The 15,067-nt window shown below is 34.2% G+C and overlaps 1 protein-coding gene across 1 annotated transcript; it reads right to left on the bottom strand.

Annotated features, from left to right (window-relative positions):
* Positions 1-142: 142 nt before the first annotated feature.
* LOC144839938 (integrator complex subunit 9-like) lies at positions 143-15,038 on the bottom strand. Its single transcript, XM_078695524.1, has 19 exons — positions 14,899-15,038; positions 14,263-14,390; positions 13,161-13,218; positions 12,111-12,173; positions 11,223-11,306; positions 11,011-11,066; positions 10,045-10,252; positions 6,511-6,600; positions 5,803-5,959; positions 4,751-4,931; positions 4,401-4,504; positions 3,768-3,896; positions 3,546-3,670; positions 3,044-3,124; positions 2,810-2,896; positions 2,308-2,406; positions 1,652-1,789; positions 1,139-1,195; positions 143-795 (listed from the first exon to the last, which is right to left on the bottom strand). The coding sequence occupies exons 1-19, from the start codon at positions 14,905-14,907 to the stop codon at positions 676-678; spliced, it is 1,974 nt and encodes a 657-aa protein (XP_078551650.1). The 5' UTR covers positions 14,908-15,038; the 3' UTR covers positions 143-675.
* Positions 15,039-15,067: the final 29 nt, after the last annotated feature.

A 15,067-nucleotide genomic window follows, 5' to 3' on the forward strand; every position in this document is an offset into this window, starting at 1 on the left:
AACAATACAAAACAAGTATTTACACAAAAAATATACTGTTCAAAGTACAGTTATTAGAAATTTTATTATACAAAGCTACAAACGTTTTTAACATTTAAAGTTCACTGATTATAATGACCATCTACAAAAAGGGATTTTGTTATATTGTATAAATGGGAAAAAATGTACTTTTACAATTGTTACAATCACTTATTGTTTGTTCAGCCTAATTTTTATTATTTTAAGGCACACTAAATCAAATTCCTGGATCCTCCACCACTGTTATCCTTCTTCAGTAGCTTTACATAATATGATGCAAATCATGTCTTGAAGTTTGCTTAAAATTAAGTTCTATACTATTCTTGGTAGGGGGACGATTTGGCCCGGGACGAATGCACGAAATAAACAAAGTTTTCGAAGTAATAAATTGAATATAAAATTACGTTTATTTAGTAATTTATTTTATATATTATATCAACATTGTCAATATCAATAAGATACGGATTTTGAAACACCTTTAAAAACTTGATAAATACCAAAAAAAATGAATGTGAATTTGGTCTAAAGTGAGACGTTTCGGCTCACAAAATGGGATGTTTCCACCAAAAGTGGGCCGAATCATCCCACCAAAAGTGGGCCGAATCATCCTGGGCCTGATCGTCTCAGGGCGGAATCATCCCGGATTCACATTCTTCATCAGAAGCTTGGCAGTGATTTTATTAAAATATCTCTTAGTTTCCGCCTCAGTGCTTCATTGCCTTCACTTACAATGTGCGTAGAACTTTCTTCTAATTGAATAATAGTATCTTCTTCTTGCTAAAAAAAAGTTTATAATTGTATTGTATTAATACGCTGTATCATGAACAGCTGGTACTGTAAGTATGGTAAGCATGCTGTATAAATTTAATTAATTCCTACGCATCCAACAGCGAGCACAAACTCGCCAATTACAGGATGGATGAACTATTTTATATTTTATCGTGCTTATAAACCTATCAGTCTCATTTGAGGCTTAGGGAATGGAGTTGAAAGAGTCGTGAGTTACAACCCTGGTACTAAGTCAGGATTGAACCCTGGTACTAAGTCAGGATTGAACCCTGGACCTTGGGATTGGAAGGCAAGCATGTTAACCACTAAGCTATAGCTCCACAATATTTACCAAATGAATTATATGACCTCTTGGCGATTCTTCAACTTTGACATCGGAAATACCAGCCTATTAATAAGAAATATTACAGAGCTGTACATAAAAATAAAATTTCATCAACTTGATGAGCATTCCCTCATTTATTTATTTATACTGTGTAACCTCTTCAGTCAAAGACTGGTCTCCCAGAGGGCCCAGTTATGATCAGTAGCTGTGTGTGTACTAGTACACAAGGGTAACTAGGTTCTTTAAAGTGCACATGTGCTAGATGTGTACACTGGACCTAGACGGTTTATTTGAGAAGCCTTGTTCTACCACTAGAACCATGGAATGATGCTTGCCGATGTTATGGCTACATAATTACACTGTCTTTAAATTGCATTTTTTTTAGGTAAATCATTTTTTTATCAAGTTTTTAGTCAAAGTGAATAACGTGACATTAAAATGGCATACTCAACAAAAAAATAAAAAAAAATTTTAGGGGGAACAATATATCTTGTTTCAGATGCAATTTTTATCCCATACCTTATCCAAACTTTGGACAAATTCATCAACATTGATGCATCCATAAATATAATGTTTTGGTTTTTTCGGTACTTCTTCTTCTCTTCTCCTTTTTCTTGATACTTGTATATCAACTGGAGGGTTTGAAGGTGGCACATTCTGAAAAAAAAAATCCTTTTAATTGCTTTATTAGTGAAGCCTTTAATAATTTGAAAGAAATTGTACTCATCAACAATGGATAGCAGTTAATTTAGAATAGTCTGAGCAAGTTGCAGACCTCCCAAGTTTCCAGATATTTAAAGTGATCTCCCGGGGGCGTTTATTCGGGGGAGGCATTTATTTTGTTTGGGTGTGAAATGGTAACATGTATAATCAAATAAATACGGATATGGAAAAATATACAAGACAAATATCGAAAGTGATAAAATACAGTAAAAATCAAAATGCTTGGTAAATTGTGGATCATGTCAATCAATGAATTCTACTACAAATAGAAATTGTGTATATATGCATGTGTTTATTCGAGGAAATAAATAAAGGCCTTGGGGCGTTTATTCGAGAGGGTGGGGGAGGGCGTTTACTCAAAATGATGTTCTATGGGGTCGTTCATTTGAGGTTGGCGTTTATTCAAAGCAGGGCGTTTATTCAAATAAATACGGTATAAAGTATGTTCTCACTTGTAATACGTATTGATTGTCTTTCACCACCAGAACACCTGTAACAGCAGACACCAGCACACCTGGCCGCACTTCAGTTGGAGTAAGATCATCTGAAATCTAAAACAAGTACCATTTATACATCAGTCACTTATACGCTGCATTTTGACTAAATGATATATTTAGCTTAAAAAACAATGGAAGTAACATATACATCAACACTTTTAAAACACGACTAAAAACCCATTTTTACACAGAGGCATTTCCTGCTTAACTTTGTCAAGCGCCTTTGAACATTATTATGGATACTGGCGCTATATAAATCTGATTGATTGATTGATTGATTGATACTGATGAACTAAAGTGTCCATATAAAGCTCAACAACAAAAATAAAATTATAATTATTAAAAACTTTAAAAAGTTATGTTACTTGTTGTACAAAGTCATAAGAAATCTTAAGCATTATATTAATTCTTTTTTAAAGGAGATGGTGTGTTGGGGAGAGTATTAATATTGTCTCACTTGTTCAGATATTTCAATCTTCTCAAATTTTCTTTTGACAGGAACGTCTAGAACTTCTCCTCGTGTAAAAGTTACAGGCGATGGGTCCTACATGTTTAAAGAAACGTATTGAAAATAGACGATAGCTTCAATCAATGGTACACTAAACAAAACATGAAACATTTGACAATAGTAGGTAGCTTTCATTATAATGATATACATTTATGTAGATTTTAACTTAATAACATACTGTACCGATTCAATCTGGAGATCTGTCTTGTGCGGTAAGGATGCCGGTGGACCAGAGTAGCCTGCAGGTATGACCAAATGACCAGGCTAAGAATACAAAACAATGAGTGTTAAAGATCTATCTACACCATCAAACTAGATTGACAAAAGAAGTGTGATGTGATCAAATTTGGTAGTGATATGCCCAAATATGGCATTTCATTTCATTTCATTTCAAAAGACATTTATTTTCCTCCATAGCAATACAGTACAAAATAATAAACAAAAATGGTAAGGAATATAAAAAATGAAATAGATGTTTGTTGGATAAAACAACAGAAAAGTGAATTTAAGAAAATTGGCTATGGAGGAAGGCATAATCCCGAGAAGATGAGGAAATCTTGTGCTGGGTATGCCTATGCAAATAAAATGGATAATTGAATAAGAGTGGTATGGTCCATAAATTATATGGGCACATCACATTTGTTTTTCACATAAACTTTGATAGTGTAGACAGAGCTTTAGATACCTTGAGGTCTTTAATCATTTTGTTGGCCTGGGAAAAACCCATAGCGGGATCAATGGGACAATAGCATGCCTTCATTGATAGAGGTTGAAAAGGTGCTAGGGCGTCCAAGTATGGAAAATCCGGCTCTGCAAAAAAAAAATTGAAAAAAGGTAGTTACATTAATACAATCTGAAGATAAACAGCAAGAAAATAATTTTTTGATTAATTGAACGAAAAATTCACCTGTAAATAGAACAGTGTTTAGACTTGATTTCCCCCACATCTCCATAAAATGTACAGCATCGCCAAACCTCAATGATGGATGACCGGTGAAAACCACACAAGGTGTCTTGAACTGATTGCTAAATTCACCTAAAAATTACCATAATAAAAAAAATGTAAAGCTCTGTCTACACTATCAAACTAATTTGACAGAAATAGTGTGATGTACCCAAATATGGTAGTGATATTCCTAAATAATAATGGTAGCTGACAGTACAAGTACAAAGAAAATATCAAAATCATTATCACTGAAAAAGCTTATTTGATACTGTAGTAACATACATTTAAATTTTTTTATGACTTTTTAATGAATTTTAACATTTTGTAAATTTTTTGAATTTTAACATTTTTAATCTGTTTGAGAATTTTAAATTTATGAATTCTCTTGTATCTCTATGTTTGAATGTCGTCTGTATATTTTTTTATTGTTTTTAAGATGGCCTCTTCAAGTCAGCTGTACTGCTGTAGTACAGCTGTTAGAGCTACCCTAGTAAAAAAAGTTGAATAAATAAATAATAAATGAGAGTGTAAAGCCTTCTACTACTGTTACCGCAGTACAGTAGGTTAATACTGCAGTAAAGAATGGTTGCTTACCATGAATTGATGAGTAATGTTTAAGCCTATTGTTCTTGATAAGATCAGCATGTGGAAAAGGTGGTTCAGGAAGGTATACCTTTGAATGTTTAGCGCTACAAAGCCTGTAAAACAAAGAAAATCCTCAAGTACTCACATTCTAGAGACTTCATACAATTTATTTTTTATTTTTTTGTTTTTATATTTAATACTTATTTGTTCTCAAATTAGATTCTCCTTTCCAAAACATAGTGCTATTATTTTTATTCTGTTTACAAACTAAAAGTAAACAAGATCTGTATTAAGAACATATTTCATAAGTTTTGTATCATTCGCGAAATAATTCAATTAAACATTTTTGACAGACTTACCATTCTGAAAATATTTGTGAGTATGCAAGGGAACAGTCCGCAACTGGAGAGATGAAGTAAATAGGAACCTGGGATAATCCCATATTATCCATGTAGCCCCATAAGCATTCAAACAGATCGAATAGGACACCAGACGGATAACATGGCACCAAAACATTGCCACCATTCTTGACTGTAACAGCTGAAATCAGAAATTCTTTAAAATGTCAGTATATGTCATCCAAACTTTCAAATTCAACAAACATTTATTTGTTTCAATTATAAATTATTTATAATTATGGTAAACAACAACAATACATTATAACCTTGAATAGCCATAATGCCCTGACACTTGTGTTGGTAGCACCGTTACACCGTTTTTTTTTGTGTGAAAATCTGATATTGTGGTAGATTCATAGAGCTACACAACTAGGGTCAACTCCAACACAATCACAGCTCAAAAAGCTGAACGCATCAACTTGAGCATATTCTTATAAAAAAAATCCTTGTATGTAAAAATATATGACCAAAAGGTTATTCAATTCAATAACATTAACAACAGTATAATTAATTTATAAAAACTCTGTGGTTCTTCATAATATTTTTAGTAAATATTTTTATATACGTCAGCCATTTTGAAGACTCCCTGTCAACGCATCACTTCACACCTAGATTTTAATTTGTGTAATAGCTCTATAGAATATTTAAAGCCATGGCCCTCTGGGATTAGTGGTTAATTAACAGCACACTACACAAAAAGTTGGAATGGCAGTGATAATATTATTTTAATAATTATTTAAACATTATTGATGGGGTGGGGGTTACACATATTAGCATTGTATGGTACTGCATGGATGGTAAAGGAGATTTGAAGCTCTGTCTACACTATCAAAGTTTATGTGACAAAAAAATGTGATGTGCCCATATACTGTATGGTCATGATCACTACCATATTTGGGCATATCACCACCATATTTGGGCACATCACACTTTTTGTCAAACTAGTTTGATAGTGTAGACATAGCTTTAAGAGGTTTCTGTGAGGTAATAGAAAATGATTAGTGAGTACTGACCTAGATTACTGCAAAACTCGCCCAACATGGTGTCTGGGTTGTGTCCAGGAGTTTGCGTTACCCCTGTAATGATCATGACATCACTATCTTTCATTGGCTGTTGGTTGATAGGCGCAGCATGAGTGGTGAGGAAGGATGAGCCAGCAACGTAAGATACCTGTACAAATAATAATATCTCCAAGTCAAGACAAAGGTAAATATAGTATAGCAGAAACAGATTACTGGTTTCATGTGACTTCTCATAACATGTACAAAACACTATTAATCCCATCATGTCCTACCAAAACTAGCATAATATTATACCACTAACACTTCCAACACCACTAACACTACCAATTAGTGCTACCAATAACACTACCAAAAACCTGGAGCTGTAGCTTGATGGTTAACTTGCTTGCCTTCCAATCCCAAGCTCCGTGGTTCAATCCTGACCTAGTGTCAGGGTTGTAACTCTTTCAACTCCACTTACTGTGCCTCAAATGAGACTTATAAGCAGGGTAAATTATAAAAAATTTATCCATCCTGTAATTGGCGAGTTTGTGCTCACTGTTGGATGCGTAGGATAAAAAAAATAAATGCAAACCCAAATAAAATTTCACCACTAACGTCACCGCCAAAACTACAAATACTGGTACCACAAGCACACTCAGAGCTACCAATACCAAAACCACAGCATCACAACCACATAATTGTACATATACATATTACCTTTTCAAAATCAGATTGAATCATCCAATTGCACCCACCAAGACAGTAACCCGAACTCAGTGGCACAACGGTTACAGCACCAAATAGATTCTACATTAAGATGAAAATATATTGTATAAACTGTAATAAAGGTTAAAATGCATTCGTAAATTTAATAAATAAACAAACAATATACAGTAATTTGTAATGTATAATAGGTAACACATTTTTTTTTTTTTTTTTTTTTTTTTATTTATTAAGGTATAAAAACATCAAATTCCAACCAGCAGCAAGAGCTGAAAAGGTTGGATTACAATCATAAACCGAGAAATAAAATACATCAAAGAAGATCTAAACTAAACATTAAACTGAAAGGATTCGTGCTAAGTGTGGAATAGTAGACCGCCTATATCTTTCAGTGCGACATCTGCAAGAATCCAACTTTGAACTAGTATTGCTCCTTAACGATCTTGAATGCCTATCAGATTTATATGCTGGTAACATATTTCTAAATTTGGTAGATTCTAAAAGACTCTTGCCAAAACTGAGAAGAATCTGCTCTCTACGGGACTTTAAAGAAGGCAAACCTACTTGCTCTAAGGCTAATTCATAGCTAACATAATGTGGGCTCAAAATTATGCGCAAAGCCCGTTTTTGAATTTTTTCTATTAAATTAGATTGCTGAACAGTTAATGATGAATGCCAAACCTGGCAGGCATATTCCAGCACAGGTCTGATATATGATGTAAATACTGTAACCAGGTCACTGACTGGTGCACTAGACCTTTTCAGGATACATAGTGAAAATAGTCTACGTGAGGCCCTTGATGTTATATCATTAACATTTGAACCCCATTTGAGGTCATTTTGGATTATTACACCAAGCAGTTTTAACTTACTAACTATTGGAAGATTAAAGTTATCAATAGTGTAAACTAAATTAAGCTGCCGTTGCTTTAAAAAGTTAAATTCAATTACTTGGCATTTAGCTGGTTTTGGTAGAACATCATTAGATGCACACCACTCACTGACACTATTAAGGACACTTTGTAAGTTAGAGGAAGCACCACATTTGGTTACTTCCCCTAGAGTCAGGTCATCCACAAATTTCCAACGTCTACAACTTTCAATGGCAGCATCATTTACTAGAACCAAAAAAAGTATAGGTCCCAGTTTGGTTCCCTGTGGTACTCCACAAGAGATTGATTTGGTGGAAGAAATGTGCGTGCCAAGTTTGGTAGTATGAGTTCTTTCACACAGAAAGCTGCAGACGATGGAAACAATGGATGACCTAACTCCAAGTTTAATTAATTTATCTATAATAATTGTATGATTGACTCTATCAAATGCCTTAGTAAAATCAATTGTACAGAGTTCAACTGATTGTTTGGGCTTGTCAAGACTTTGATAAACATAATTTAACATATCCACAAGATAATGTATAGTAGATGAACCTTTTGTATTACCATACTGCTTAGTGTCTAATTTATTATCAATATCCTCAATAATCCATTTGGCAATAAATGCCTCAAAAATCTTAGCAAAGACCGGCGTCAATGATATTGGACGAAGATCATCAAAAGAGCGGATCTTGTTTTGTTTTGGAACTGGAACTATAGAAGCAGTTTTCCACTGACGTGGAAAGTGTCCCTCATTGAGACACGTATTAAATAATTTAGTTAGCGGGTTAGCAAGTTCAATAGCAAATTCCTTAATTATTTTAATTGGTAAGTCTGATGGGTGGCTTGATTTATTACAGTTCACTTTAGTCAAAGCCTTACGAACTTCCCATTCATGTATAACTGGTGGTTCACTTGCTGGGAGGAAGGCTGGTAGCTTGTTGATATTCAAAGCCGGAAGCTGATTACATACAAGTGCAAAATGGCTATTGATGCATTCAACGGTGTTTATAGGGTCAACATCAGAGCCAGGAATACGACTTGATTTCTTCCTCATATTACAGAGCTTCTGGACACTGCGGTGCCATTTTCCAGGTTGGTTCCCTTTCAAGGTAGCAATAGACTTTTCATAGAATGAAGCCTTCGCTCGTTTGACTTCCTGCTGTACCTTACAACGTAAGATTTTCCACTGGATATCCTGTCCATTTCGGTAAGCCACCTGGCGTTTCAAAATTAATTTTCTTAATTTAGTTGTAAACCAGGGCTTGTCATTCAATCTCTTGTTAGTGAAAATTTGAGGAAAATGCTCTTCAAAAGCACTGTTGAGCTCCTGATTAAAAATTTCCAAAAAATCTGAAGAGTTTTCATAAGCACTAAGATGATTCCAATCATGCAAAGTCATCCATTGTCCAAATGATCTGATCGAGGAGTCTCTTAGTGGACGAAACAGCAAATGTGCTGGCTTGTGATTTACATCTGCAAGATTGGTTGATGGTTCCAACAAAATACAACAATGGTCACTTCGACCAACTGGTGGTAGTTCCATAGGTTCAGTAAAGATATTAGGAATGTTAACAAATATCTTATCGAGGTGCGCATTTTGTCTAGTAGGAAAGTTAACCACCTGTTTCAAAAACAACTTAGACTCTAATTCTGAAGTATTGAGATCATTGAAATCACCACATACCATAATTCCTGCTGAAAAATCACTAGTTCTAATGCTATCAACGGTACTCGTAATGTGACTGAGAAGCTCAGTGGCATTAGCCGAATTGGGAGGGTAATAAATGACGCCAACGCACATAGTTTTAATTGCTACACCAACACTACGAAAGTCAAATTTTTTCCACAAACATTCAAATTCACAATTATCATGGATATCCATAGAGACATCACTTACTTTAATATTAACTTCATTATGTGTATAAAAGGCTACACCACCACCTCGCCGTCCATTATCAGATCTGCATTTGGCGTGCATGGTGTAATCAGATAAATTCGCACCTTGAAGGCTATTAGGATTCAGCCAAGTTTCAGTTACAGCAGCTATGCTAATTTTGTTGGTGCTCAATACAGCATGGAACTCATCCATTTTGTTATTTAGTGACCTCGCATTAGTTAATAATATTCTGGGTAAAGCATGAGAGATGGACTTACAAGGAATATTTATTAGGTTCTTTTCTCTAAGTTTTTGTTTACATTGTTTAAATCTACCAGATATGATTGAAATTATTTTCCTTTTAATGCGGCTACCCGCTCGGCGGCTACGATTTGGTTTCCATATTTTAAGGGTTTTTAATAAAGATACTAACAAAGAACTAACATCTCCATTGGCCCGCTTGTTCCGTAACTGAAATAATATATGTCTATTATACACTAATTTGTTCATCTAAAGGTCTAGGCCTAAAAATATTTTGAATAAAATTTATTTACAATTGAACACTGAATGTGACTATACTTATAGTAGAGAGTATTATAATTACTTGTGTTGGACTGGGAGATGGAACTTGGAGATGGGACTGGGAGATGGGACAGTTTCATACACTTGGGATAATAAATGAATGAAAAAAGAATAAATTTTTTCAATAACCAGTCACTTTTCAGTCAGGAGTCCACCCTCCAGCCAATCTTTAATACATCAATGGTAAAAACTTACCGTTTTTTCAGCAAATGACACTAGTTTGACCTTTGCCAATGAGCTGTTCACATCTTGCTGCGTATAACAATTTCTCCATGATGGTATGTTGAGGGCAGATTTTAATGGTGCTGGTAATTTCTTTAAAATATCAGGCTGCTTCCAACGACTGGCTACGATCCGTTTACCAACTCGTCCCATAAATTCCACTAATTCATCCATATACAATCTGGGTGTAAATGTTACTGTAATAATGAATTACCTTTATACTGCAGTAATATGATTATACTGCAGTATTATGATTATACTGTAGTAATATGTTTATGATCCAAAAAAATGATCGGGGTAACAATGTGCAGCGCATGTATTATACTGCAGTATTATGATTATACTACAGTAATAAATTTATGATCCAAAAAATGACCGGGGTAATAATGTGCAGCGCATTGAGAGCTTGGTTATAGAATGAACTATTATTATTATCATTATATTTTTGTAACTTTATCTTTAAACCTTGGTTCCCACTAGCGATGTAACAAAACACAACCTACGCAACGTAAGAAAATGCCCTTCCAATAATTGTGTCTGCGTGAAATCAAACCTGCTATGTTTGCAGCACTGTTGCGTCGTCAGTTCCCACTTGTGATTACACAATACAGCACTTTCGTCAATGCGTCGCTGCATTGCGTTCTAGTGGGAACCATGCTTTAGAGGCCTTTGAAACATCACAATTGCATAACCAATTCTCAGTCACTAAACAGATTGACTTATAGTAATAGTCTTTGGCTGGAGCATAGAGATATTATATAAATATCTCTATGGTTGGAGGTACACACCTAATTGGTGACAGTGGCTTACTGCTTTTGTGCTTTCCTGGCGACTACTGACTATTATATATTATCTCCTTACGTCGTATTTGTTTAATTTGTATCATATTTTGTAAAATGTATCTTTTGCCTGAATAAATAATAATACAAAATGACTTACTTTCCAAATTGCACTGTGGGTTCTGTGGCATATATTGTTCCCTTGAAACCAGTATACTAAAATTTAAAAAATAATTAGGTAAAACAGAGGAGAATCTACCTCCCTCTCTGCATTTTTTGCTATACCATCCCATCCATCATACTTTTTCTGTACTGCACTGGCGAAAATGTGCCCTGTATATGTATAACAGAAAAAAAATAAACATGACTCACCTCGGTTATAAATGGAAGTGCCAACATGCAGTGATAATTTGAGATTAGAATGGCATCAATGTTAGATATATTAAACATATCAAACTACAAAAGAAAATAGTTACAGTACTATTAACATGTTATATAAATTTTTCAACAAATGAATCATGTGGGTATTAGGCCCCGTTTCTGCTGCCAAGAATATACCGTATATACGGGATTGGGGGGATTATTGTGCCTAGCTATCCCTCCCCCAATCCATACCTCGAAATGCATTTTGGGTAATGAAAGCTGTTTAACAGCCTCCCACAAAGTAGTTTGTGGGAGGCAGCAGAAGCGGGTCATCGAATTATATATATTGATATTATTACAGAATTTTTATACCGTATATTGATGATATGCAGCAGAAAAAAGGGCCTTAGTTGGCCTACCCAGAACATTTTGGTTGAAAAAAAAGTGCCTACAAATGTTAGGCTACTACAGGCTACTACATATGTATCCAAGAAGAATTTGCATTATGTTCCTAACAAAAAATGTTTCTAAAAAAAAACATGTATAAAAAAGTAACCAGGATTGATGTAATTACTGAACTTCCAACTACTGCAATTATTGCAGTAATAATTGTCATTTTCAGCAGAAACTTTGTAAATAAATTAGATTTTATTTTATTTTTAAATTAGATTCAGTAAATTACTGCAGAAATTACAGCTCATTATATGTTTACAGAAAAGTCCTTAAGCTCTGTCTACACTATCAAACTTTACAGTATGCGACAAAAGAATGTGATGGACATGATATCATATCACTACTATATTTGGGCATATCACTACCATACAGTATTTGGACACATCACACTTTTTTTGTCAAACTAGTTTGATAGTGAATCAGAGCTTTAAAATATCAACTGACCTCTGGTAGGCAGACTTCAGGACAACTATCAATAAGGACTCTTCCACCACATTCTTTCAGCTCCTGTGCAAAATAAAAGAACCAGAAAAATGATTTTTATACGTTGAACGTATCTAGACTTCTGGATAGTTGTCAGTCCAGAAAGCAATCCAACGTCCATGGTTAGTTTTCGTAGAACCATAAATGTATAATGTATTGAATAGTAATTGAGCGGTACTGTAGCTTGGTGGTTAACATGCTTGCCTTCCAATCACAAGGTCCAGGGTTCAATCCTGACCTAGTGCCAGGGGTGTAACTTACAACTCTTTCAACTCCCTAAGCCTCAAATGAGACTTAGTTTGCATGATAAATTATAAAATAGTTTATCCATCCTGTAATTATTGGCAAGTTTGAGTATGAAATAAAAAAGTAAATGAATCTATTTTGTCAATGTCAATGTTTGTAAATAATCCATATTTTTTTATTAAAGATGTATTGTCCCTTGAAACACAAAAAAATGAAGGTCAAAATATTCTAAATTTAAATTGGCCATATCAAAGTAATATTAAAGTTATTCACTTTAAGTCGAAAATTCGAGCCAAAAACAACAAGTATACGTAATTAACAGGTAAATTAGTTTGATTACATTTCGTCTGGAAAATCGTCGCGAGCGAAAGTAAACAAAGATTTCAAACCATGAGTACACATTATGCATATGCTAATTAGGATTGTTTACAACTCGTCACGGTTGAGAAGGTATTTTCACACAGATCGTGAGGAAGTTTTATGATTATGCATACAGAGTAGCCAAACAAGCGCGTTTCATTATGGGATATGTTTTGATCGAAAACTTTGACTGGAAGTCAAAGTTATTTTTTAAACAAAAAAACGTCTGTATTTCAGTTAAATGATTTTTTTTTTCGACAAATTTTTGGTGATAGTTAATAACTATTATGATACTTCAAAATGACCCACCTTTTTTCGAAATCTTTTATTTTTTATTTTTTTGGAATTAGTCAAAGGGACAATACATCTTTAAAGAAATGGTATTGTCTTGATAAATCAACTTACATTACACAGATCTTTTTCTCCATTACATTTCCATGTTGATAGTTTGTCAAGTCGTGTGCTGAATGATTGAACAATTTCAAAATTAAAATATACAAATACGCACAAAAGACACCTTCCCTACGTTTTTTAGATCTAATTTAAGATCACAAACTATATTTAATGTAAAAATATTACTATATGGTCCTATTGTGATAACTTTTTTCGTCTTTAAATGGTTAAAAATGTGAAAAATAAGTCGATTCTAATAATTATAGCGCCCCGCTATAAATCCCAAAATGTATTGCGCGCGGATTGATATTTTTGTTTTTCTTCTGTAATTCACCCACTTTTCGATCAATCGTGAGGCCAAAACAAATGGAAGACTCCTAACTTTTCAGCGAAAATACCGGGTTTTCCCCATTTTGTATCAACGGAGTCTGGCAAAAATAGAAAGACAATTAATGCAGCAACTATACAACGTCAGGCTAGGTATATAGCTAGCGTACGATGTTCGTACGTTACCGATGTTTACCAGCTAGGCCTACAAAACTAAGCCTAGCTGGGCTAGGCCTAAAGACCGTCCACGAGAGGTCATTCGACGCGAGCTACTTAGGTAGTGCATTGTTTCTCTCACTTTTTATCATAACTTACCATAAAACGTACATTTAAGACAAGGAATGACCTGGTTTAATGTTTTTAAAGTAATATATATGTATTATTTTTACAAAACGTCACAAATTGTAGGGAAGGTGTCACTTAACATAGAAACATATTCAATTATGTAAAAGCATTAATTTCATACAATATGGCATTTCATTTATATATTAGATACAGTACAAAATTGAGTTGATGTTAGATGTAACCATAATATTTCCTCCATGGATATACTGTACAAATTTGAAATTAAATTTTATAACCCATCAGGTGTTTTTATTTATGATCAAGATAGATGCAGAAATGCAGAAAGAGATGGATTAAAAAAGTTTCTATTCTACGCCCTAAAAATAGGAAGCCAATAGTCTTTAAAAAAAAAATCCAGTTCATTCTTTGAAATATTTGTCGGTTTTTAAATTGGTTGGAATGTATTTAAGTCAAGGAAGATGTATGCAATGTATAAACTCACCTGGGAACTAGCGTGAGTGGTATGAAATGCTGTAGTGACTGGAGATCAAGACTGCAGTCCAACATCAGGGTTGTACCCTTGAATGTTACAACTATGCAGGGGGCATTTGGCTTTTCAGACAGGCAATACTGAGAAAAATACAGTAGTACAAATGCATTATTGCTTGCATTTGCATAGAAATTATTATCAAATAAAGATTCCCACTAAATGGAAATGCTTAATTAACAGTTGACTGTGTATAAGGTTTTCTATCAACGACCAAGGTTGCTGTGTTGACAGAATTTTTTATTCACTTTAATTATGGAGGTATAAACCTCCATGCTTTAATTAAGTTAACTTTGGGTTGTCGCAATTGATAATTATTTGATTTGAATTGTGCAAGGAAATTCTTTCGGATTTTCTATTGTGTGCAAATTGCTAGTTACTAGTAGTAGTAGTATCACCCACAAAATAGAATACTATAGGGGCTGGGCCTATACATATTATAGGGCTACACATTAGAAATTACTCTAGAGCATATATTATAGAGAGGCCCACCCTACCCCCCTCTCTCTCTCTGTCCTGGTGGACTAGCTAAAAAGGAGGAGTGAGTAGCCTAGTAGGCCTAGTAAGTAAGTTAAAATTTTAGACACATACAAGTTTCATTGTTATAAATTACAATTCAGAAGCAAACAGGAAACGTTCAGAAAATACTAGTGATTCTCATAACATATGATTAATATACATATTATGAAAACAAATATAAAGTAGGCCTAGCCTAGGCCACGATCCTACAATTCGTCGATCAACAACAACATCGCACAAC

This window comes from Antedon bifida, chromosome 4 (assembly GCF_963402885.1).
Source record: "Antedon bifida chromosome 4, ecAntBifi1.1, whole genome shotgun sequence".
Classification (NCBI taxonomy): Eukaryota; Metazoa; Echinodermata; class Crinoidea; order Comatulida; family Antedonidae; genus Antedon; species Antedon bifida.